General features: G+C 35.1%; 1 protein-coding gene across 7 annotated transcripts in view; it reads right to left on the reverse strand.

Annotated features, from left to right (window-relative positions):
- SMG7 (SMG7 nonsense mediated mRNA decay factor) overlaps nt 1-27840 on the reverse strand; it is an 85258-nt gene that overhangs the window by 16462 nt on the left and 40956 nt on the right. For 4 of the 7 annotated variants that reach the window (XM_079108008.1, XM_079108011.1, XM_079108009.1 and 1 more), the window contains 10 exons: nt 26063-26201; nt 20143-20174; nt 17488-17605; nt 15680-15812; nt 8297-8468; nt 6989-7060; nt 5847-5997; nt 5358-5493; nt 1558-1720; nt 1052-1208 (listed from right to left, as the gene is read on the reverse strand). In XM_079108008.1, coding sequence (XP_078964134.1) covers nt 1052-1208; nt 1558-1720; nt 5358-5493; nt 5847-5997; nt 6989-7060; nt 8297-8468; nt 15680-15812; nt 17488-17605; nt 20143-20174; nt 26063-26178 — 1250 coding nt within the window. In that variant the 5' untranslated portion in view covers nt 26179-26201. The remainder of the gene's footprint in view (nt 1-1051; nt 1209-1557; nt 1721-5357; nt 5494-5846; nt 5998-6988; nt 7061-8296; nt 8469-15679; nt 15813-17487; nt 17606-20142; nt 20175-26062; nt 26202-27840) is intronic. The other 3 variants (XM_079108014.1, XM_079108010.1, XM_079108012.1) reach the window with 2 other exon arrangements.

Consider the following 27840-nt stretch of genomic DNA (forward strand, 5'->3'; position numbering starts at 1 on the left):
AGAAAAAAAAAAATTATTCACAGCAACAATGCCTGGAAATCTGTATTACTAATCCCTATGCAAACATTAAAGGAGGTAGACAGAATATGGCGCTATGTTCCCAAACTCCACTGATAATGTCAAAAGTGAAGAATTTAAGCTTATAGTTAGGAGAGAGAAAAAAGGAAAGAGAATTATGAAGTAGAGGGATCACAGAGTCTCAACTGAGGCCAGGTCATTTCCTAGGCTGTGATCTTGGTCAATGTGTATGTGCTGGGCCACAGATGGAAACGAGAGATTTTCCTTAAATTTATCACCGAAATACATGGGAGGAACACTTCCTACTCACTGCAAAGCCTTCCTGAAAGTATTTGCCTCTAATACTCAAAGGTAAATTGAAAGTTTCACTTGTCACTGTGAAGACAACAGTTCTGTCAGAATTACTCTGAGTACAGATCATAGAGAAAATGATAAGAATAAAAGTACCTTTCAATCTTTTATGCTTAAAATAAATACAATTTAAACTGGGTGTTATGTAGAAGGCAACATCAAATAGTTTTAATGTACAGAAAATAATGGAAGAAATCAGAATTCCTTTACTTCAATTCCTGAACAGAAAACTGAGGCACAATGGGGCTGGGGAGATAGCTCAGTTGGTAGAGTGCTTGCCTTGCAAGCATAAGGCCCTGGGTTCGATCCCCAGCACCCAAAAAAAAAAAAAAAAAAAAAAAAAAAAAAAAGAAAACTGAGGCACAAGTATTTGATAAGAAACAAACTGACGGTATGTCAAGTTCATCTTGAAATATGAAAATTATCTTTTCCCTAGGATGGTAACTGGGAACAGGGGAGTGCAGAGAGATCACAAATTCTTAAGACTGTGCCTCACATGAAGAATTCAAACAAATAAATGGGAAACATACAAAGAGGTTCTCAGTTCAATTTCCAGAGAGTAGGCAGAAAATACAAAGTCTTCCATTGTTTGAATGTTGTGTTTCAGAAGGCAGTTTTCACATATCTATGAATATCAAACCAACAAAGCATATAAACTACAATGAAATTACAGAACACTTACTACTGTCTTTCATCCACCACTGCCTCCTGAAAGATTCTGGGTCTGAGTCTTAGCCAGTCCATGGAGACCTTGACCGCAGGAAGGGGATAGGCATTGTAGGACTCCTCCTGAGACTCATTTTGCAGAGGACACTTACAAAGGATGCCAAGAAAAGACACTTAAAGAAAAAAACATATTGAGAAAGCATAAGATATTTGAAACTGTATACCAATTCCAATTAAAATGTCATTATGAGCCTCCTCCTATATTCTATTGAATATGCAAGTATCTTAAGTATCTTCCTAAAAAGGCATTTTCTTTTCCATGTTAAAAATATTATAAAGTTGATGAGAGGAAGTCATCAGGTAAAAGGACAGAACTTGGGATTTAGGACTCCTGATTTTATATTCAAAAACATGGGATACATTCTTGTACAGCATTCTGCTTTGTTACAGTGATGAAAATGCTGAAGATTTTGCTTTTCCAAGACGATAACACCTGTCAAAGTAGAACGAAGTAATACTCACTAAAGAGGGCCAGCAATTGTGTCCAACATAGCTGCTCATCTTGGCTGTAACTATGCTGCTCAGTTTCATTACTAAAGTCACGAAGGTGATGAAGTTGGAATAGGTTAATGACGGTGACATGAACTAACTGCTGAGAGTTGAAAGCTTTTTGGAATAGCAGTCTCTGTAAAAGAAGACAAAAAATACTGATATTTTACCAAGAGCAGAATTAAACTGTGTCTGCATTTAGGATCAGATGGATAACAGAATTACAGAAGAATAAACTGTTTCACTTTTCATCCTAGTATTTTAATTGGGTCTAACACTTCCCAGTCTGAATACTCTGAAAGGAATTAATCCAGACACTACAGAGTTGTCTGTTAATAACCGTTTTATCTTAAGAAACTATATATTTTGTAAATACGACTTGATAAAAAAGTTTTGGGCAGGGATCTATCCATAACTTTACACAGTTTAATTCATTAGAAATTGTTTTATAAGAAATACATATACATTAAAATACTAAAATTGAGATTGATGATTAGAAAGCACATAAAGAAATTTATTTATATACAAGGCATAGCAAAAACATACTTTGGAACAGAGGATGAATGACAGGCTATAGTAATCACAGGATGTTTTAGACACTATACACATGATTGAAAAAAACAGAGTGGGCGTGGTAGTGCATGTGGGGAATCCTCAGCTACTCAAGAAGCTGAGGCAGTAGAATCATAAGTGTGAGGCCAGCCCAGACAACTTAGCAAGACTGATCTGTCTCAAAAAAATAAAAGTCAAAAAGGACTGGGGACCTAGCTCAGTGGTAGAGAGCCTGACTAGCACATGTAAAGCCCAGCACTGGGAGGGAAAAGTATAGTAATAATGAAGTTTTTTTTTTTTTTTTTTTTGAAGTGCATGAATGATTTTCAACCAATTTCATGACTTAATAACTTGTTTGCAGTGTTCTGATAAGAAGCATTACAAAGAAGTTGTCACCTTGATACTCTGAGCTGGTGGCCTCAATGTAATTACCCTTCTACTTTAATATCTGCAATAAGTTTTAGATTACCCCCCTTTCAAAGAGAAGTTTCTAACAAAGTTGACAGCTACTAGACACAATACACTAGTTATACCCTATGCTTTAGCTACAGCCAGTCTCCCTCCCCAAACCCCCAAGGAAAGCTTTTGGAAATAGCAGAAATTTGCATCTCTAGTCTTATGGTAAGAAATAACAACCTTCACTTACAGTTATACCAGCAGTGATAAGAGAATCTACCCATGTATAAATTCACAGCTGCCTCCGACTACTCTGAGTTTTTGTTTCTACATAGTTTAAGAACTGGAAATATCCAGAGTAATCTCTATGATTCTAAGCAAAGTCTTTCACATTATTAGTGGAGAAAAATAAAATCCCATTCTACTTTTTCTTGCACAACTCTTCGCCTCCTTGCAATCTGCCATTTCATTGTCTTTATCTAGAATGCTTATCCCTTTTCAAAGGCCTCAAGCATTTTTCTTATTCCTTTCTTCAAAATTTCCTGAAATCCTACCACTTCTCCAGAATTTTCACACATTCATTCTCCTTCAATCTCTAGATTCGATCTTCTAAATAAGCAAATCATTTACACAGATGAGACTGAGTTCAATACCCTAAAGTTTATATGTGGATTATATTAATTATCTACAGATGTTTTAGATACACTTTTGGAAATTTAATCCACTATGCTAAAATTTGATTCCAACAAGGTTATTGTGCTATTTTAATGCTGGGTTAAACAGATTGGAACTTGGCTGTCTCCCCCAAGCCCATACGTTGAAGGCTTGGTTCCCAGTCTGTGGTGCTGTTGGTAGGAGGCGGAAAATTTAAAGAGGTGGGGCCAAGTGGAAGCAAGTCAAGTCTATGGGGGTGTGTCCCTGAAGGGGAAACTGGGACCCCAGCCTCTTCGCCTCTTTGTTTCCTGAGAGCCATGAGGTGAGCAACTTCCTCTGCCACATGCTCCCCCCATGTGTACTGCTTTGCCACAGGCCTAAAAGCAATGAACCAACCAAACCATGAACTAAAATCTCCACATTTTTCTCTTTTTAAGTTGATCATCTCAGGTGTTTTGTTACAGTAACAGAAAGCTGAATAACACAATGGGTAAGGTTTGAAATAGATCTGCCTCATACCATGTTTAACTAGAGTGTTGGTGATGATACTTCAAAGTATATTTTAGTAACTTGCCAATTATACCCTTACCTACAGAAACATATCTTATATACAGAAATATATATATGGAGAAAATATTGGCATTTGAGGTTCTACTAAATGCAAAACTGGGTTCAAACTAGGAAAACTACACAGTGAAGATCACATTAATGCAGCTCTCACAGAATTAGAGCTAGAAGCAATCTCAAGATGTCATCCAGCCCAAAGACTTGCCTTTTAATTTGAATTGCATCTAAACCATCTAAGAAAGATGACTGTCAATCTGACACCTAAGCTCTCCAAAAGAGGAGAATCCAGTCTCCCTCAGCAATCTACAGCTCTCAACTTAAAATATTTTAGTTTTGACTTCAGGAATAACAAGGATATTTTCTCTTTAAATAATCCTTTATATATATGACTACTTATTACAAATTAGACTTTTTGTTCTTCTTCAGGCTAAATAGCCCAGAGCATTACAAGTTAGTTGTTCCTTTCATATACTCAACCCTACAAACAGTATATTATGGACTACGATTAAATAGGCTGCTAGGAGAAATAGGGAAAGGAGGGCATTCCAGAAGTTTATTCTAAAACAATTTTCTATTAGAATGTTACATGTACGAAGTATCAACTACATTTAAAAAAACAATCTTTAAAAACTACTTCACATGACTATACTTAGATAATTCATGTCTTTAACTGTCCATGTTCCAAAATCTCTTAGAATGTGAGACTTTCATGACACTTAAAGGAAAACTGTCAAGCAATTATAGACAATTTCCCAAGTGTATAGATACAAAGGAATAATCATGAAATATAAAATGTTCTTTGATATTTGTCTTTTTTACTCTTGATCCCAGTGCCTAAAACAGTGACTAATACACATTTGTTGCATAAAAATGAATTAAAAATATAATACTTAAATTTGACTATCCTTATATTTTATGTATTATACTACATTTAAACTAATTTCTTAATATAGTAAAAAAGATCATTTTTATGTAAATAGAACAAAGGACATTTAAATTTATCTTCTTATATAATTAGTAAAATATGTATTTATGTTGAGTGAAGTTCTCATTATTTTCCTTCTAACTACTACAAATCCTGATGGATTAAAGCACATTAGGAACAATGAGAATGGTTTGCAGAATGGCAATGTCTATGAAGTAGGTAAAAGAATCATATCTAAGAATGCAAAAACCAACGAAAGTAGTGCTTTCAAAACTAAGAATGAGTTAAAAACAAGTTGTTAAAAGTTTTACCAAAGGCAACGTATTCTCCTATTTGTGTATTTTTTACAATAAACACCAATAATGTTGTGCAATAAAATGTGCTTTTTGGAAAAAAAAAAAAAAAAAAAAACTAAGAATGAAGGAGTTATTTTTTTTCTATGTTGACACTTTTTGCCAAATGGCAGCTACTCACTTAAAATATTGCTACTGTATTTCTTTAGATATTATACCTCAGTTTAAATGAGGGGATACTATATGCAAGAATTTCATATTCTTCAACTTTAATTTTTTACCAATAGCTTGGGTTAAGTACTGGCATAAAACAGGAGTCAGTTCTCTCCAAACGTTAGCCTTTCTGATTTAGACAAGAAAAAAATTATCTATTTTTGAAATCTAACCTTAAACTGTTCTTCCAATTTCTCTCGAAGAGGGCTCAGCTTCTCCAAACTCTTACTCAGGTACACATGACCATGGAATTTAATAAAAGCCTTGATGAAGTCAGAAACACCCCATTTGGTTTTCACCTCATCCCGGCTGAAAAGAAAGAAAAACTTCCATGAATCTTAAGTAGCAAAATGGCTAAAACCACCTAAAAGAGGTTCGGCTTGCAAGAACAAGTTATTTGAGCACCTGGTACACAAGGCAAGGGTTCTGCATTTGACTAACTTTTCAACTTCAGATGAGTATTTGGCTGGGAACGAATTGGACTTTCAATAAAATTCAGTGACTGTACACAAAACTACTCTGAAGTAGCTATAGTTTAGGAATGAAGAAGAGAAGCACAGGTCACTGACCATTATTTCCTGTATGCTAAAATATGAGGGATTAATTCAGGTTACACAAAGTCCTCTTGTGGGGGGCAGAACAGGGGAGGGGTTCAACCCTACCTTTCCAGTGCTTTAGAAAGTGCTTTTTGTAGATTAGTGGAGGCAGCTGGGAAAGGGAACTTCACAGCAATGCTTCTGCAGTAGTAGAAAATTGTAGTCAGATGGTCTCCTTTGGAAGAAGCTAAGATAGCCAACTGATTGTAAGGCTGACCTAAAGGAGAGAGTTCAGATTGTGAAGTAACCCAAGAACCACAGTCTTGATATCAGAATTCAAATGATCAGTTTTAAATCCTTAAATTAATAATGGCAAGTATTTTGTAAGGCAAATCTCATGATTAACTAATTACAAATGGACACAATGGGAAACAGCACACTTTAACAATGGTATGGACTATCACGTACAGGGTGGAGAGCATTATAAGCACTTCAAATAAGGCTTCACAAAGGGCTAGCTCATAAGTATTTCTGGCTTTGCAGGCCAAAGGGTCTCTGTCACAATCACTCAGCTGTTATATGGAGAGAGAGAGAGAGATAGCTAAAGACAATATGAAATGAATGGTATGGCCAGACTACCAACTCTACTTGAGATTCTTCTAGAATCGAAGGGAATTTCATCATGGCTTAACACTAATGACTTATATCACCAAGTATCTGAAGCAATTTCTTTAATTCAAGAATCACTGCTAGGGCTAGAGTTGTAGGTCAGTGGTAGAGCACTTGCCTAGCGTGTGTGAGGTGAGGCACTAGCATCCTCAGCACCACATAAAAATAAATAAAATAAGGGTACTGTGTCCATCTACAACTAAAAATTAAAAAAAAGAATCACTAATGACTATTTTGGGGCCACCAAAAGACTAAAGTACTAGCTTTTAGGTAATAGATCATTTTCCAAAGGGGAAAATATAAGTATTAAAGAGATAATTATTCCATAAGCAATTAAGGAAGCCACAGGTGTAGAAACAATATTAGACCACATTAAGTAATTCTATTATGCTATTTTACTGACAAAAGTCATCTTATTTCAATTTTTTTTTTAATTTCACTTATATGGAACGTATACTTTAAAGGGAAAATACAAAACTTAACATCCAAATTCAGTATCTATTGCTTTTATAACTTGAAAGAAGAGTCTTTGGTTATCTGCTATAGTGCTATAAAGAACAAAGCATCGTGGTCAACCTCCAGTTGACAGACCCACTCACCATTGGAGGGGACAAGCTGAGCTGCATGCCTATAGTAGGACTCTGCCTGGCTGGTCTGGTTTCTATATCGAGCTAAGGATAACAAAAAGAGAATTTAGTTAAAAGCACACACACACACACACACACATACACACACACACCACCACCACCACCACCACCACCAGGAGGGTATTTCCAAGCAGTTAGCATTTTAAATTCTAAAGATAATAAAGACATTAAAATTTATTTTAAGATCACTAAAGACAGAAAAACTTTAAAACAAATGAACTATAGGATTATGTGTGAAGTGTCCATCCGCCTTCCCTATTTGGGACATTCAGCATGTAACCGATTTTAAAGCTTACCTAGCCCCCATTTTCAGGTCCTCCAGTGTCATGCATCACCAGCTCCCACTATGGACTATGCTGGTGACCTGGAGCCGGCCCACAAGAAGGGGTGACTTATATGGCACTTAAAAACAAAACAAAACAAAAAAACACTATACAATATGATCTGAAAATTATGTAGTTCTTCAATATCTTATAAAGTGATTTTGAAAAATGCCTTGTAATCTACTGCAATATTAAGTATGTGTGTGCAAAGAATACATTGAAAGCAAAAACAATCCAAACACACTATCACTGAATCTCCTTGCAGAACTCACTGCTTACTTTGATGTAACTCCTCTCATGGAGTCACTGATTTATGACATTAAGAAACCTAAAATCTTTAAACTTAAAAAAATGTTTTTCATTTCTTGTTATTTGAGGACAAGCAAAACATAATCCTATAGTTAATTTGTTTTATAACCTTTTTAGGTCACCTTAAAGGAATAACAAGAGTAAGTAATACAATACTCCCAGATGAAATACATATAATGGAAATACAAATTTATCTTTTAAAAGGAAGCAAAGTTAAAAATGAGCTTTTAATGTACTGGTAGGAAGGAAAATAAGGCAATTTAGCTGTAGAAGAAATAACTTATAAAATATTCCAAAAGTACAGACTTTTAATTTAGAAAATATCATGGTATCACTTTGGTAAACCTTGTTCTAATTACATTTTTGCTGCTTATTATTTTTCTACACCTGCATAAAGTCTAAATAAAATTTAAATCTTAATATAAAAATTATTTTCAAGATATGTCTGACAATCCCAAAACCTTGAGAAATTTTAAGGTCCTAAAAAATACATTTCACAATTTCCTCTTATGACAATCTAAATTGCATGCACATACTCACGGCCTAAAGGAAAAGTTTCTTCCTATGACTACTCCAAAACACAGAGAGGAATGAATATATTCTCAATTCCTTTACACCAAAGGCTCACCAATGTCTCCAAGGTGGACGAGGCAGTGCTGGCAGATATATGAACAGGAGCTAGACTGTGGCTTCACTATGGCGCTGGTATGCGTCTGTTTATTGCTGATAATTCCCAATTGGGAAGACTTCACACGGCATGGTAAATCTACATTAAACACTGTACACAGTTCTTGTAATAACTGAAAGAAAAACATAAGCAATACTTAGCAGAAAGAAGTATTTCAGAAGCAAAGTCTGTGTGTATTTATTATCATATACTGCTAAGACTCGAGGCAAGACTATATGAAAATTATATGGAAATCTTTGATAGTATAACTAGTATCATTTATTATAAATCATCTTTTGAATTATCAAATATTACAACATTCTAGGATGTGCATCTAAGAGGAACAGCAGCACTTTAAAACAACAATAAAAACTATATTTACCTGAATAGCACTTTTAGACACATTTAGCAAGCAAAGAAAGTAAGAAATTTCATGAAGTTATCTACTTAGTTCTCTCCAAAACACACAAAACCCATTAAAGACTGCTTGGTTACCAATATCACTTAAATGAAAGCTAAGGTATTTGTAAAACTTTAAGAGTTACCTGACATTTTTAAGTTCTAGGCTAATTCTTTGTATACACAACAGAGTTCCTGGTATTTTTTTTTTTTTTGAGAGATGAGATAGTCATTTATTTCAGTCCAATATACAATTGGAAAATCTTTTAGCACAGGGATTCTTAAAAATGTCAGGATCATATTTGTTGCTTGCTAAATGCCTGCTATATACAATTTGCATTATCACGACAAAATCCAATGAGATAGTAACAGAAGAATACATTTCTTCTATCACAGGTTTCTTTCAACTTTCAGGTTCTCAAGTGCCCTGATTTTCCTGTTACACTCCAGGGGTTTTTGTTTTTTGTTTTTTTTCCCCTTTTCTAAATTTTTATTTTTACACACTGCATTTTGATTCACCGTACACAAATGGGGTACAACTTTTCATTTCTATAGTTGTACACAGCGTAGATTCATACCACTCATGTGATCACACATGTACATAGGGTAATAATGTCTTAGTCCACTATCTTTCCTTTCCTCATCCACTCCCGCCCCATTTTCCTCTACACCATCCAAAGTTCCTCCATTCTTGTCCTGCCCCACCCCCAACCGCCACTGCCCCCTTGTTATGTATCATCATTCACTTATCAGAGAAAACATGCAGCCTTTGGTTTCTTGGGCTTTGCTTATTTCCACTTAGCATGATATTCTTCAACTCAATTCATTTGCCAGCAAATGCCATAATTTTATTCTTCTTTATGGCTGAGTAATATTCCATTTTGTATATATACCACAGTTTCTTTATCCATTCATTAACTGAAGGGCATCTAAGTTGGTTCCACAATCTAGCTATGTGTATCACAGATCTTAGGTAAGTTACATTCTTTCTTCCTTCATTTTCTATTCTTCAAGTGTGAAGGCTCTTTCTCCCGGTCAGAGCTAACTCCTCTGCCTGCACATGCCTGTTATTCCTTGCTTTTCTCTCTCCTGCCTATCACTCCGCCCCGTTCTATTTCTTTCATCTATTTTCAACTTCTCATGCATGTGTCTGGTGGTCTAAACCTGTTGAGGTTTCCTATCAAAAACAAATATGATCACCAAAAAAAAAAAAAAAAAAACCCCACTCGCCCTTGACACTAGAATCCTTCCCAACAACTTTCTAATAGCTCTTCCTCTTTCCCTTCCCAACCAAACTCCTTCAAAGGCATCCACATTCTTCACATCTGCTTTGTTAACTCCTATCCATCCCTGAATCCATTACTATTTGGTTTCTACACAAGCCCTGTTCCCCTCCGCCACCCACTGCTGCTTTACTAAAACTGCTGTCATCAGATAATTCACTACCCAGTAGAGAAGTACAGTGCCTGTCTGTTAAGTAATCATCATACTGGACCTCCCTGCAGCACTTAAAACAGTGGGTCTTAGAAGGGTGTGGGAGAGCACGCCTATAATCCCACTTACTCAGGAGGCCGAAGCAGGAGGATTTTGAGGCTAGCCTCATCAACTTAGATCCTGTATCAAAATAAAACTTATTTAAAAAGGGCTGGGCACACCTGTAATCCCAGTGGTGAAGGAGGCTAAGGTAGGAGGATCGCAAGTTCAAAGTCAGCCTCAGGAACTTAGCAAGGCCCTAAGTAACTCAAGGAGACTCAGTGTCTAAATAAAATACAAAAAAGGGCTCAGGACATGGCTCAGTGGTTAAGTGCCCCTGAGTTCAATCCCTAGCACACACACACACACACACACACAAAAAGGAATGGGGTGTAGCTCAGTGGCAAAGTGCCTACCCAGCATGTGAACATTTGGGTCAACACTCAGTGCCAATAACAAAATAAATCCAGTGAATCTTAAGATTGGTCACTGAGCTTTTCTAGTTTTTTTTTTTTTTTTTTTTTTTTTTTTTTTTTTTTTTTATGTATTTCTCCAATTATACCTTTTCAGTTTTCTTCAATCAAAGGTTTTCTTCCTCCCACCTTGTCAAGGTTTTACTTCTGGTCCCTACACAGTTCTTCCCATTCTATTCTCATTTATTCAACTCTCAGAAATATATTCATTCAAATATTTTTTTCCTAAATATTATATTCATTCAACTATTTGCCTGCCCTCTCTGGCAAAGATAAGAGAATTACATGGTAAGCAACAGAAATACCAACATGTATAAGAAAATCTGTGTCCCTGAAGAGCTCATAGCCAAATGGGCAAGTCAGGTAGAGAGAGAGAAAGAAGGGAGAGGACAGCGGAGCGAGGGAATGGGCCAGGGGGAGAGGGAGAGGGAGAGGGGAGGAGAGAGAGAAAGCAGGATGACTAGCATAAGTCAGCAGAATATTCTAACTCTATAATAAACTTCATTTCCTAGACTATTTTCTAGTCCTGATAAAGCAGCAGCAATACAGTGTAGTAGTTATACAGTTCCATTTTTTCAGATATGGATGTGAGAACAAATATCTAATGATTTGACTAAGATTACAGAATTAGAAATGCCTTAATTCTATTATCATTTTGACATGTACAGAATTCCCAATCCAAAATAAAACACCATTTAAGTACCCAACTCAAAGTATCTGAAAGGTGCCACCTTTTTCCTGAGACACCTCCATAACTGAATAGAGAGCCTGTGAGCACTTTCTCATTAACTATTTCATCTTTCCTTGTATTTGTACATTTGCAATGGGCAAGGAACTTGCTGACATATAATGCTAAAAAGTGGGAAGTCAGGAAAAAGAACGGGACCTGCCCACACCCACAACCCCTTTAAAATAAAATAAAATAAAAGGAACCAGAACCAAAACAAAAAACTGTGGGAGATGACAGAAAACATGAGAGGATAAAGAACAGAGTTCTTTAGTCACTGAAAGAACAGACTGGGAAACTAGGCAAGGCAAGAAGAAAAAAGAAATGATCACAAAAAAGTAAATCAAATATGGATAAAAAATCATGTAGAATGGTTTTGTAATAAAATGTCTCCCTGAACCCATGAATTGTAGGTGGAAATATCAGACAGAACAAAAGTTCTGCTGGTACACCAAAGTTCTGGGTAAAGAGCTCTGGTTTAGAGGCAATAACAGGGTGGAACCAAAACAGAAGGAACAGGTGTTTTATAAGTTGAACAAAACCATATTTGACATTTTTCTTTTTTTTCTAAAACTATATCCTATTCTATATATGAACCTGTATCCTATCTTTAAAAAGTACCCTGATGTACTAAACTTGGCAGCAGTTTCCTAAAACTAGATGCGTGGCTAAGATAAGAAGATGTTTAGTTCATTTTATTGTAGCATTAACCAGGAGATACTCCTAAGGCTAGAGGCTGAGTACCTAATGCTAGTGTTCTCCCCAAACTACATCATAGAACGATAAAATTGGAAAGGGAATCTATAAACATCTGCCTCCTCTATTCTTTTTACAGATCAGGAAGTTAAGCACTACAGAGGTCAGTGACTTGCCCCAACAGTCACAGTTAGTCAGTGCTAGAGCAGTACCAGGTCATCCATCCAGGCTTCCCATTTATCAAGTGCTCTTCATACTATTCCATTTCTCCTCAGTTCTTTACTCTATGCCCAGAATGAAGGACTGTTTATGAAGGTACAGAGCATCACCTTTTATACTAACATAGAAATTTAATCCTTTTTTCACTCCCATTTTCTTAGAATAAGGACTACTATTCTTTGATATATAAAAATAAATTACAGTAGAATGTTAGATCTTTACTTTGACCAGGAATTTGGTTTCTGCTGAGGCACTAAGCTTTAACTTAACAAAGTGAGAGCTAAGAAGTCGAACTATCTTTGCACAAAATGCAACCGTGAATGATCACAATTTTCAATCTATTTCACTCAGACTACCATCCCCACTCTGCTGAAGTTACATTTCATCAAATCCAAGAGACTATAAATTATGAGTCATTCATTGTTTTATACAGTATGGCAAGAAAAACACTGCAAATTAAGTGGTGACTTGTGATTAGTACTATAATACTGAAATCTTAAAAGTCTTTTATAAACTTACCTCTATTTCAGAGGCATTAAAATATGAAAAAAAAATTTTTAGAAATGAAGAAATATGGTACTCATTAAGCTCACCAATGACTTCCATGTTTTCAAATCTAACTGGACACTTTTAAAACTTTACTTGACTTTTAATAGCACTAAACTAGGGTTGATCATTCCCTTTCCTCACTGAGACACTTTTCTTTAGCTCCAAGTCCCCTTTCCCTGATTTTCTTTTACCTGCAATGGTTATTTCTCTTGAGCTAAACCTGTTCCCACTATACTGCAATATAGGGTTCTATACTGTAATCATAAAATTTATTCTGACCCTGACACTTTCACCTTTTCACTGTGCTTCAAACTTGTTTATCCAATTACCTATTTGACAACCCTTCTTCAACATCAAATGGGCATCTTTCTAATTTAACATGGACAAAGTTGCTTTCCCCCTAATGATTCCCATCTTAGTAAATGGTACAACCATTAAACTAGCTGCTCTTTCAGTTACCAGCTTTGATGACTCCTTTATTCTGAATTCCACAAACCTAACCCAATCCATCAGAGGATGCCTGTTGACCATACTTCAAAATTCATTTCTTTCCATCCTAACTAGCTTCCATTCCTGACCCCAATATCAAGCAATCTTTTAAAAATGCAAATCAGAACATGTTACTACCTTGCTCAATCTCAATGACATGCAATTATACTAAAGATCAAAATTCAAAGCTTTTCAGCCTATGAGGTCATACAATGATCTGGAATTGGTCTACTTCTTTAATCTGGTAAACGAGTCTATACTGCATATAACAAAGAAAGATGTATGGAACATTATCATTAGTAACAACATTAACTGTTTCAATGGTCAAAATAAGACTAAATAAAATGCAAGTCCTATTAATGTTAATATATGAAAGTCTAAAAAAGCATAATGAGAGAATAAAGAAGTTTGTTGAGGCTTATTCTACAATTCATAACTGGTCAACCACTGCCTGAGAGATGCAGGTAGGAAAGAATCAATGCTTATAAAAACTTCAAAAAATGAATTTCAAAATCAAATTGTCCATGCTAGACGTGGTGGCATACGCCTGTAATCCCAGCAGCTTGGGAGGCTGAGGCAGAAGGATCTCGAGTTCAAAGCCAGGGTCAGCAAAAGTGAAGCACTAAGCAATTCAGCCAGACCCTGTCTAAATAAAATACAAAATAGGGCTAGGGATGTGGCTCAGTAGAGTGCCCCTGAATTCAATCCCCAGTACCCCCTACTCCCAAATTAAAATGTCCATATGAGACATTTGAATAATTTTATTATTCCCCAGCATATATGAAACTTTTAAAAAAAATTGTAGATGGGCATAATACCTTTATTTTATTTATTTATTTTCATGTAGTGCTGAGGATCGAATCCAGTGCCTCACACATGCTGGGCAAGTGCACTACCGCTAAGCCACAAACCCAGCCTATGTAACACTTTCTAAATACCATGGTTCCTTCATAAAAATTATGATTTCTACTTTGGTCCTTTGAACATTTGTTTTGATTTATCAGTATTCAGTCACATGTATGTCACATTATAAAAACAGGTATTCAATTTTAAGATGACAAATCAATCTGTATAATGGCTATTAAAAGAACGTACGGCAGAAGGTGAAGTTTTTACTTTCCAGAAGCATCAGCTTACACTACTAAAAGTCGGCATAACACTGAAAATGAATTTTGAGAATAGGAACTGTACTTGAGTTCTTTCAATTATGAACTGCAATTAATGTTTTTGGTCTAAATAAAACATAAATAACCTCTATGATAGCTATTTGATACCTTCCAGTTCAGAAATGCTTTTATTTTTAATTAAAAAAAAAAAAAGATAAAGGCAAATATAGGGAGGTAGCAAGCAAAATAGGGAGAACTGATCTAAGACTTCCCTACAAGATCTTCCACACCTTGTCTATATTAAGATGCTAGTTTATATATAAAAATTTACTAATTAAATTACAAGTGGATGAAATGGGAATTTAAAGGATTGTGCTTATGGCAAATAAAATTCCATGGTCAGAAATAAAATTTATTTATTCCTTGCCTGATACAGAAGTTTGTGACTTCCAGGATGTGACCCGGAAAAGAAAAATCTGTGAAGATGATGAATAATCTTATTATTTAAACTGATGAAAAGTTATTCCATTTTATAGGTAGTTTAAAACATTTCAAGACCAAGATAAATTCCCCTATATAAATAACACTATGATGAAAATCTACTTGATGTTATAAAAATTTAACTACTACTTCTTTTTTTTGTGTGTACCAGGGATTGAATCCAAGAGTGTTTAATTTTGTTTTAAATTTATTTTTATTTATTATTTTGAGATGGTCTGACTAAGCTGCGTAGGGCCTCGTAAAGCTGCTCAGGCTGGCCTTTGAATTTGAGGCCCTCCTGCCTCAGCCTCCCCAGTTGCTGGAATTGTAATCGTGCACCACTGCACTTGGCAAAATTTAACTACTTCTTATCTAGCACAACATAGCTACTGCTTTCCTAACGACTATCCTCATACCCATAAATTCACACTTGGAACTGATTACTTCTGCTGTTTGACTAAGGTTTTGCTTTCATTGCCCCATTTCTATTCATATAGTTATACTTCCAACCTATAAGCCAAAACCATCAATTTAAGAGTAGAGTCTTTAGTTTTTTAAAGGCCTTCTGGTAAATAATTTTCAACATCTGTATTCATTTGAGATTACAGGTGATCAACTCCTGGACAACTCTTACAGTGGTTATACAAAGTGCTTAGATGAAATAAAGATGTGTACAAAAAGCAGATTATTTACTACTAATACTAGGAAAACTGGTATATAATGAAGAACTCACCTGGGTATAGAAGCCACTAGCTGCCTCTAGGAACAGAGAAAGGTTTGCCTGAACTTCACTCCGATTCGGGTTTGCTCGATTCTTTGCCTGTCCTTGTAGTGTTGTGATCTGATTCTTAAAGGCATGATTCCAGCTGAAAACAAAATGTAATTCTATTTGGTATAGCAGTGACTCACTGGGCAGACACTGGTCCCCCTGAGAACAAGAAAGAACTGTTTGTTATAATTATACCACACTGGACAGTAAACCTGCATTAAAGTTATTCATTTATTTAAATAATTTTATGTTTCCCTTGAATAAGACTACACATGCAGAATTTAACTGATCTTAGTAAACACTTACCAAATGTTTGAATAAAAAGATTGTGGCTTCAGCTATTAATCTTTTAGAGCAACTACAGTTAGAACCTATTTAGAAATTCCAGTATAAAAATCAGAACTACAGTACCAAGATTAAAGAAAAAGCTATTAACAAATTTCCATACCTTGTGCCAAAAATAACTAACTGTACCCTAACAAGTGACAATGTAAAGGGGACATGTAAATATTAAGGTAGGCTTTATCTCTTATTTTACCAAAAGCCATTTCCCATAGCACTCTCTTCCTTCACTATCTAATAGTTTTACTTAGAGAATCAGTTTAAATTCAGTTTTGGTGAAATACAGTCAATCTCCAATTCAAAAATCACAGAACTAAAATGAAGTTAACGCAAGAATTTTACAATTTACCTAGAAAGCTTCTAATTTTTATATATCAACATCAGCTTAAGGTACTGCGTTCTTCAATGATTTAGGAGGTCAATCACTCTCTCAATATTGCTGGTAACATCTCATCTTGACTCTAATATCACAGATATGAATTCTGGCTGGTTGCTATTTAGTTATATTACTAGGTTTCCTAAAAATATAAAGTATATAAGGAAGATGTGGCAGACAAGAAAAACTAATCTTCACCAAACTTAGGGTAACAGACATTACTAGACAATATTTCTTCACTGACTTTCAAATTTCCACTAGGCTAATGTTCTTCACCAATTTTTAAGGCAAGGTCTTCCACAAGAGCTGTTTGTTTACTCATTAGGGAATCTGGTTATCTGTCGCCTTACCCTTCATAGAAAGAACAAATGGAATGGCATAAATATACAAAATCTTTCTTTAGTTTCCATTGGGAGGGAAAAGAAGAAAATATAAATTTATTTGATTAACTTTCTATAAGGCACATACATTTTTCTGCTGGAGAAAAGTTTTTGGTTTGACTAACTCATGACTTAAATGTAGGACTAAAAAACAGATAACCAAACATTCTTAACACTTGAAATATATGTTTTCCTGATGTATCCTAAAAGAGTTGCCCTTTATAAGATTCCACTCTAAATATCTCTCTTACCTTTAAAACTGTGCCTGAAATACCAATGGCCAAATATTTTGTAAAAAAAAACCAAAAAACAAAAAACAAACACACACACACACACACACACACACACACACACACACACACAATTTCTTCCTACCAAAAAAAAACTTGTTCTGAGATAGGTTAAATAATAACCAACCAGGGCTGGGGTCATGGCTCAGTGATAGAGAGCTTGCCTAGGATGGGTGAAGCCCTGGGTTTGATCCTCAGTGCCACATAAAAAATGAAACAAAACAAAACAAAAACAAATAAAATAAAGGTTAAATTCTTAAAAAACAAACAAACAAACAAACAAACAAATGGGAAAAAAAAAAAAAAAAAAAAAAAAACCAACCAGTTTCAAAGTCTTGGTGAGATTCTTGATCTTACAGGAACATCCCAAATGATAATACTTACAGATCCTGTTCTACTTTCTTGTCTAAAGCGTATTCCAAATCAGTAACTAGCATTTTCTGGTACAGGTCCTGCAGAGCCTGCCTGGATGTCCAGACCTCAGCTGGACCCAGCTTAGAATCTGAGTAACAAAAGAAAAATACAACACAGAGACAGGTAAACGACTACACCAACAATTCCTTCCCTCTCCATTCCCCAAGGCAAATCTGCTCTAAATATATTCCATGTAGAAGTTTTATACTATCACATTTCAAATGACTCACCTTTCAGCTAATGGCTAGCTTTGGCTTAAGATGTTTTTGTATTTGTTCATCTTTTAGCTCTGAAATAGTATCATGAAATGAAAATAGCTAAAAAACAAAAATGAATGGTTTACCCTTTGCTACTGGTGTGGTCCTACTCATATCACAGGAAACCATATACTTCACAGTAAGTCACTCCTTTTAAAATAATGGGATATCAAGTCAGTCTGTCTAGCCTCCTAATTGTATCTCTTCGTCCAAAGCAGATTTTTCCTTTTTGTTTTTAATTATTCCCGTAAGTGTTCACATAGAATTTCCTATCAGCTCACCATTCAGCAGTTGCTTGGATATTCTGCTGTTATTCCTACTCTACACATGTCAATCCAATAAAGCCATGACCGTGAGAATTATCTTAATGAATGGTAAATTGCTCTTTAAACACTTTTGTGAGCAATCCACACCTGCCATTTAACATAAAGAACGGCTGGTAAAGGCCTGGGAGTTAACGCCTCAAGAGTCAAGATAAGCCAGGCACAGTGGCGCAAGCCTGTAATCCCAGCAGCTGGGGAGGCTGAGTCAGGAGGATTGCGAGTTCACAGCCAGCATCAGCAAAAGTGAAGCACTAAGCAACTCAGTAAGGCCCTATCTGTAAATAAAATACAAAATAGGGCTGGGGATGTGGCTCAGTGGTTGAGTGCCCCTGGTTCAAAAAAAGAAAGAGGTCAGAGGAGAGCCTGTGTGTAGAATAAAATCAGGAAGTTAGGCTATGACTATACATATTGCAAAACTGGTGTCACACTGAATGCCAGAGACCTGCAAGGCATTTTAGCCTTTCTGATGTCTGGCCTCTTGAGCAGTTCAATTATTTGACAGCAAGTTTCCTCAGTAGAAGAACTTAATTACGGACTTTTGAATCACCTATTTCCAAAAACCCAATTAAGGTGTTTGATTTTGTTTAGGGGTCCACTGCTGCACAATGGCATAATCTTTACTCTCTCTGGGTTTGCTATTAGTATCAATAACCGCCACAATACTCTTCCACAAATAGAATCTCCTAGATGTTTGAGTTAATGCTCAAGAGTTTACTGGCTAATAAGAATAAAGTCTATTATGAATTTTTGGTCTCTTATGAAGTTTTCAATCACTAATAGATTAATAGATATATTTAACCCTGCTCTGATTCATTGATAGCAAGAAAGGGGACTATCAGAGATCATTAACTCTATCAGATCTATTCATTTAAGTGAGTGGATATAATGTTATGTGAAGTTTGTGGATAGCTAACTGTCCCCTAGAAACGTCAAACTCTAAGATTATTTACTAAAGCTGTTCAATACTTCACAAAAAGTAAATGGCACAGATAGGCTGATGTTGCTCCATGAACTATTTTTCTCACATGATTCAGATTATGCCTTCAATGCTAATTCAAAAGCAGAATACAGAAGCAGTTCAGACCTGATGATGATACATACAATACACATAACAATGGCAATTTGTTTATAATAGGAAGAATTCACATGCTACACTAAGTAAATCCTATAATAAGCCTTCCTTTTTTCTTGAATAAGATGACAGTAAGATTACCCAGCAACTCTGAGCATATGTCTGTGATTTTAGAAGCTGAGGAAAAGATACCTCAATAGTCTCTACCTTCTTGGATTGTAAATCTCGGCAGGTATACTGGTTATCAAAATATCAAAATAGTTTAATTCTTCATGGGTCTTACTATAAAACTAAAATCCTCAAAAATTAGAATGAGATCTATTATCACATATCCCTTTACTTTCAGGACAGCATATGCTGTTATGGAGGACACGCTGATCACTACATAGTTATTACTATGTAGCTGTCCTATTTAGGCATTAAAATCTGCTCCTATCAATGACTAAGTCTAGGAACTCTTCTAAAAAGACCTCAGCTGTTATTCAAAACAGGAAAGATATGGCAGAAAAGAAAGAAATGTGGCAAGATAGCTCAGTGAATTAAAAACTTTCAGTAGAGTTTTCCTGTAAACATTTTTTCTGACAGCTGACTCCTACTCATGTTTGAGTAATTATAAATAGGAAAATATTTTTTCTAGGAAGATGATAACCTAACATCAGAAAATGTTTTTACTTACATGGATTATGAATTATGTTCTGTATATTTTAAATTGATGATAAAAGTTCATAAAAAGTGACTACATATATTAAATTAGGTAATATTCAATTAATTGTGGCATATGTTATATAAAATTCTTGACAGGTATATAAGTAAGAATTCAAAGTATAATTTACATATACACAAACAGCAAATCATCATCCCTTTTGGCAACAAGGACAGGATTTAGTGCTACAAGTAATACAGGAGAGAGAATATCCTCCCATTAATTTAATGGTATAAAATAAGCTGTGAAAAGAAATAAGTTAGCCAATACCTGTCATATCAGCCTTCAGGACTTCTGCCTGCCTAGAGAGGGAAGAAAGAACATCAATTAGAAACAAACTAGGCCTAACCAACATAAATAACAATAAAAATTAAGTGAAACCATTAATTACAATGCTTGTATGTCCTGGGTAGCTAGCACTAGATCTTGACAAATTGATGCCATTACTTAAAAGTTTACAGGATCATCAGTGACCTCTTTTATCAAATAGTTTACTTTCTTGCTGCTTTCCTTCAATCTGACTTTTTAACAATAACATTAAATGATATCCATTAAAATTAAAAAGTTTCCCCTGCTGCTGCCAAGGATCCTACTGGGCTTCTCAATTTACATAACTATTTCAAATTTCCACTCTCATCAAGCTCTTCCCCTTCTTCATTAACAAATGACAGACCCATCTCAGAGAAAACAGTTCCCACTTACTAAATACTACATGTATATTATCCTATCTTTATTTTATCTTGTTAAAATATTAGAGGTATAGCACCTCTTATTTAAGATCAAAATTCCACTTATGTATGCTCTTTGTAAGGGCTTGTTCCTTTAACTAATCTCTCTCCTTTTTGACAACTTCTAAACTCCTACTGGCTCCTTCCTTCAGCATTTAAACATGTCCAAGCCTTTTGTATATTTTAACCCCCACCCCAGCCCTACATTCCCCTCTAGCGCTGCCTCTCTCTCACTCATAGTCTCCAGGAACTGCCTGTATTCAAGACATCCAAAATCAAACTTACGGTCCATCCCCAATCCCACTCTGGTTGTCTTTCTGGCATTTTTTTTTCACCTTAGCACATACACTGTGGCTTTGCAGTTGTTGAAGGCAGAAGCTGGGAAGTCATCCACTGCAACTTTTTCTTTTGCCTGAACTGCTACAAAGCCATAAAACTATTTTCTCCACTTCACTCTTGCTCCATTTCATTGTGTTCTCCCACTGCTGTCAGAAGGCGCTTTTAAAATGCACACCTGATCATTTAAAGCACTTGATCTCCCACTCTTCTTAGGGTACATATGAAAATCTTTGTTAAAGTGTCCTACAAAAAGCCATAGTCTCTAAATTCTACTTTCACCACTCTTTCCTCCTTCAGCTCCATGTTTCACTGCTGGACTTCTGGGTCTCTGTAAAAGACAGTCCTTTGCTAGGAACACCTCCTCCTCTTTGTCTGGTTAATTATCACTTACCCTTTCTCTTAAGTCAGAATTCATCTAGATTAAGAACATTCCTATTTATGCTCTCAGAGCACTTGTATTTTCTTGATAGCTCATATCACAGCTTTTAAGAATGCTCACCAATGGAAACAGCTGTTTACTAGTATAGTGCCTAGCACACAGTGGGCACTTGATAACATTTTTCCAATGAATAAAGGAAAAGGTAAGTCATTTTCATATACTCTGCTTAATGATCTTATTCACATGCAGATCTGCAGAAGCTGACCTCAGAGAAATGGAGAATAGAAGAATGGTTATCAGGGGCTGGGGAGGATAAGGGGCAGGGGAGCATAAAGAGAGACTGGTCAATGGGTACAAAGTTGTAATTATAGTAGAGGAATAAGTTCTCATGGTTAATAATATGTACTGAATATTTCAAAATAGCTAGAAGAATGGATTCTGCAAGTTCTCACCACAAAGAAATAAAAAATGTATAAGGTGACAAAAATACAAACACCCTGAGATTTGATTATTATACATTCATTAAAATGCACTATGCCCCATAAATATGTAAAATTATACATGTTAACTAAAAGCAAACAAATTTTGAAAGTAACTATAAATTTGAGATTTCATTTAAAATATAGGTTATAAAATTTTTACTGCAAATAGTTACACATAATGTTTTAGGTATTTAGCAGGAATTATGAATTTTAGTTTCATTAAAACAAAGTGAATCTTTTTATTTTCTTAGCCTTTATGAAGATATGTTTAAACTTAAACTATCAAACAAGAAAATCACAGTGGGGTACTATGGAGGTAACCACAATCTCATAAGAGCTATCAATATAAAGGAACAAAATTAACTGGCTATGTTTAGCCCTAAAATGTAATATCATGATCCTCAAATTCCATTATTCACACAATCTAGGAACACTGTTCACTTTGGGTATCAACTTTTGGCATTAAAAAAATCATCACAAGGCTACTGGCTTATGCTCTTAAAATCTAAGGTTGTACGATGTTTTTGGTTTTTTTTTTGTTTGTTTGTTTGTTTTTGTGGTGCTGGGGATTTGAACCCAGGGCCTTGTGCTTGTGAGGTAAGCGCTCTACCAACTGAGCTATATCCCCAGCCCAGGTTGTACGATGTGATGAAACATATCATGTCTCCTACTGACAAAATGGAATACTGCCCCAATGAAGTATTAGTTTTCCTTTTTCACTGTGCACAATATATCAGAAATAAAATAAATGGATATGTGATCTTATGCAAAAGCTTTAATAAAGGGCAGGACAAAACTGGCCATTACATTAGCTTATTTCATAAATAAAAAAATATTATCTCCAGTTATTCATTTGGTTTTGTTAAAGAATTAAAATAGTTTACAGCCAATGCTTCTATCAAGAAACAGAACTTTAATAAATTACTTTCTCTTGGCATAGGGTGTGGCAACATGAGTTCTTTTTCGTTCTTGCTTTAAGCTGAATTAATAAAAAGAGCCAAGAAATCCAAAAACTAAATCACCATGCCATTAATTACAAAACGCTTTTATAAAATATAAAGCTTTCAAAATATTAACTATATTGTCTCATTAAATAAGAGAAATTAATCACTTCTATCCAGCAATAAAAAGTGATTCAAAGACTGAATAAAGTCTGGAATACTTAGTGACAAATATGTTGAAAGCTAACAACCTGAAGCAGCACTCCTGGAGATCATCATCATCATCGTCATCAACTATAAATACATTTCATGAACTCTAAGCACCACGCACTATAATAGCTAGTGACACTACACAGTACTTACTATTGTAAGACACTGTTCTAAGGGCTTTACATACAGTAATCACTTAAATCACACTATGTACTATTGTCCCCACTTTATACCTGAAGAAAACCCAAGGAGACAAGAGGTTAAGTAACAAGCTCAAGACCAAAGTTAGTAGCCAGTAAAAATAGCATTTGAACCCAATCAGTTTAGTTCTAGCATCTACTCCTAACCATTATATCAGAGTTCCTCTTATATAGGAGTACTTAGAGGACAAAAAAAAAAAGATGGAAAATGTTTGATAGTAAAAGTCCACATAGAACTGTGGATTTTAATACTTAACCATTTTAAGATAATTTTTATAAAAAAGAAAAAAAATTAAAATTTGGGTTATCTTGTTTAACAAATTCCTTAATCATATACAGCACTTATATAACAATGCAAGGTAACAAATAAAGGCTACATCCTCTTAAGAACATCACTCTAAAATTCATGGTTTACATACAAGATAGTCTAAATGGTGGGCACATAAAATCAGAGTCCTTCTATTTGAACTCCTGATCCCATTTTTCTATAAGGAAAATTCAAAAATATAAATCCATATCTTCTAAACTCAAAGCTACTGAGAAAAGGCAAATCACTCCCTTTTACTTTGGGAGAAAAGGTTGGAGTTTCTTTTTGTTTTTCTTTTGGTGGTGGTGGGGCAGTAACGTGAGCAGCAGCCAAGGTAGGTTTTCTTACTCTGTTAAATTTGTTTCCCCAGAGTTCTAAGGAGCAAAAATTAGGGGTAATAATATTCTGCAATTATATCCATAAACCTAAGAAGCCAATCATAATCATTTATGCTAAATAACAGACCAGATACTATAAAGTGAGTAGAGTATATACACACTCACAGAAACACATATGTAATATATAGTTTTCTCAGACATTAGTATAAATCATGGTGTTAATCGCAGAAAACCAAATCATATTTCTGCATTGCTGAATTTCATTTAGAATCGAGAATCTAAAGCTCCTAAAGGAGCTCTTATCAGTATATGTTAGTAAAGTACTAATTTGCTTTCTCTCTATGGCACTTTATCATGCATTTTTAAATTTCCTAATACTCCAAAGCGCTATACCACAACATTCAGTGCATAATCTGTATTCTTTGAAAATGTGTACCTAGTTTTATTAAAAGCCAATTGTGATCTGGAAATTTTGAGGAAGAGAAGGCAAAAGAAATAACACAATAATAAAAAGCAAAAAGCAAAGCTAAGCCAGTGAGTGAAGCTGACTGGAATACTGCTAGGTAGGAAGCCTCAGAAAAATGAGGCTGGAGAACCAAGGAAGACAGCAGATTGTAAGAAACACTGCATGAATATGTCAAGGAGTTCAAATCCTGTACTTTAACCAATAAAAAACCAAAGTTAAATTTTACATAAGGATATAACATTACTAATTTGCATTTTAAAAAGATTTCTACAAGATGTGTGAAAGATGGATTTTATTAGGTCAAGACCAGAAATGAAGAAGTGATAATACAGGTGGATGGAAAAACTAAGATTGAAGAAATATCAGTAAGTTAAATTAACAGAAGGAAGATAAAGCAGAGGAAAAAGCATGAAAATGTATATAAGCAGCCATTTGGAGATGAGATACTACAGGGAATAAATAAGACAAGTTACATAAAAGAACGTTTAAGTGATCCCTCAAAAAGGGAGAGGTAATCTGACTGTGACCACCAAATAACTTTTGCTTATTTGGTTACTGACTGGCTAGTAGTGTCCCTTCCCCCTCTACTGCTTCATGGGATCCCTTCTGCAGACACAGTGGGTTGAAGATATTTCAAGGTGGAGGTCAAAAATTCTAGCTTTTCTACCACCACACAATGCTAACTGAACAAAAGAACAATAAACTATTTACAGGTCATAAAGACTATATTCTTAGTATGAACAGAGAATAAAACCAGAAGGAGTTATATAAAGAATTGAGTCATAGATTTTTTTTTTCTTTTTTGTTTCTCTCTAAACGTTAGTTGTAAATGTTATTTAACATTTCAAAACCTGGACCTGATAATACATCGAGCAAAATATAAATTACAGAAATGCCATGCTAATTGATAACAGACCCTAACTCATCTGTCAAAAATTAATAGTCTAATAATACACAGATCATGTATGCTTTTATCTATTATAAAATCTTTAAATTACACAGCTATTCTAAAGTGAGATGTAAATTCCCCATTTTGCTGATGAGGAAACAGAGGCACAGATTGGTTAAATTTGCCCAAAATCACACAACTAGGAAGTTCCAGGTCTTGGGATTCTCCTGCAATCTACTCCCAGAATCAGAGCTCATAAGCCTTATAAAGTAGGTCTTTTGAAATAACCTCGCTACAGGTGTCATTGTCACAGTATTGATTTGTAGGAGCAACTATCACCTCTCGGTTAAAAGCCACAACTCTGAAGTATCTTCCTGTGTTCTGTCATTATAAGATGCTATAGCAAAGAGTTACTAATTCATCATGTAAAAGACTTCTCTAGTACATTACCATAAACATATTTCTTTAGGCATTAGGGAGGCTTAACTGCATCCCATGCTGACATAAAGAAACCAGAGCTGATGTCTCTGGCACTCAAATAAATTACTATGTATGTAACTGAAGCACAAAATTTTCATTCTAGAGAATAATCTACAAAGTGTGCTTTTAAATATTCAGAAAATACATAACATAAAAATTTAAATTTACTTCAGTAAAATTTTTAAAAAGTGTTCCTTAGACCACAAGATACAAATGCTCATGACAAAATAAACATGCCAAAGTTCTCATAAAGCCACATAGGTTAAAAAAAAAAAAGTCTTTAGCATGCCCCTCCCCAATCTTGGCCAAAATCAAATTTTTCAGAAAGTCTCCAAGTCTTCCATTAGGGTTCATGAAATACAAATACTTTAACATACATCTCTAAAAAATGAATAAAAACACGTAGAAATCCCTTGTAAGTTTTATCCTACCTAATATTACTTGATTTCAGATGCTCCTCTGATTTCAAGTTTTCGGTCCTCATCTGGGACTTAAATGAAACGTTTTCTCCCACAATGACTATCTGCAAGAACATCCAATTTCTCATAAGGTAGAATGGTTTAAGACATTCTAGATAGAGGAGAGGAGGAAAATATGAGTTAACTCACAAAAACAATCCCCTGCAATAAAATTATTTTTCTTTGAAATGATTTAATGTGAAAGGCAAAGGAAAAATATCAAAACTTTTTTCTTTTTATATTTAGTTTCTTAGAATACACCCTTTCAAATTGTTTCATATATTTCTAACAGATTCCCGTTATAGATCAAAATGTTATCCTAGTCTGTCTCACTGTCTGAAAGGTGAGGGATCTCCATAGGACACATGTTACCCAGCAGGGGTCTGGTAGAACCAGGGTTAAGAATGCCCTGCAGAACACAGAAGCAGATAGACTCCTTACTGGGGGGGGGAAGACATGTAAAATAATTAAACCACAATTGTAGGTGGTATGAATATTTATAAGATCAGCTTTTTAAAATGTCAGATTTTACATCTTCATTTATAGAACAATATTTGGTCATTTTTAATGTGTTAGCTGCCACATCAAGGACTGAGTATACAATGATAAACAGAACAAATATGGTCCCTACCATAGATTTATAACTTAATATAGTGACAGACCAACTGGAGAGGAGGCAATAAAAGGTAGTGGTTAAAACCATGGGCTGGGAAGTCACTGTCTATAATGAATGGTATGTCAAGATACCATAGCACAAGTTCTTGAGGGTATCAATTTAACTCAGAGATTTAGGCAAAGTTAGTTAAGTAAATATTGTTTACATTTGTACTTATGAATCAGACACCAGGCTAAATGTTCTATATGTTTGATCTCACGAAATGGGAGTATGATATGATACATTAAGTGTCTTGTATTCATATGGCCAGGGTTCAAAGCAAGTTCTGCCACTTGCTACCTATGCGACCTAAGGTAATTACTTCTATGTGCTTTACTTTCGTTAGAAGATAATAAAATAATCTACCTCACTGAGAGATGGTTTGAGGATTGAAGAAAGTAACAGAAGTAATCAGGACCATAAGTAAGGCCTCAAAATGTTAGTCACTATTGTCATTATCATCGTTTACAATTATTATTACCCCTTTCAACAGCCCCAAGAGGTAAATGAGATTATCTTCATCCTATAAATTAGGAAATCGAAGCTATGAACCCATACTATCAATTCTAGAATAGACCACAAAGATTTTCATAATTTTTGACAGTAAGATACATCTCAAGCCAGGCATGGTGATACATGACTGTAATTCCAGCAACTTGGGAGGCTGAGTCAGGAGGGCTGCAAGTTTGAGATCAGCCTCAGCAACTTAGCAAGACCATCTCAAAAAAGAAGAAAAAAAAAAAAAAAATTAAAAAACACTGGGGATGTAGTCCAGAGGTAAAGTACCCCTGGGTCAAACCCCAGTGCAGCAATAATATAACAAGTCTTAAGAGAAATTTCAAACATGCAGCAATGGATTTTGCTGCCATATTTCCAAAGCACATATTCGACCTCTTGGGACTTTAACTGTACTTTCGTGAAGAATGACATAGAATACTTCATAACAAAACACAAGTCTGTACAGTGTAGCATGTAAGATCCCACGGCTTTCCACTTTTCGTTTTATGAGCCAATGAACTTGCATTACTTTTAATTTCTTGCTATCTTGTCCCCCAATATCTCGAATCAAGCATTTTCACCCAACCTGGAGTGTTGT

The sequence above is a fragment of the Sciurus vulgaris genome (genome assembly GCF_902686455.1).
Source record: "Sciurus vulgaris genome assembly, chromosome: 12".
In the NCBI taxonomy this organism is placed as follows: Eukaryota; Metazoa; Chordata; class Mammalia; order Rodentia; family Sciuridae; genus Sciurus; species Sciurus vulgaris.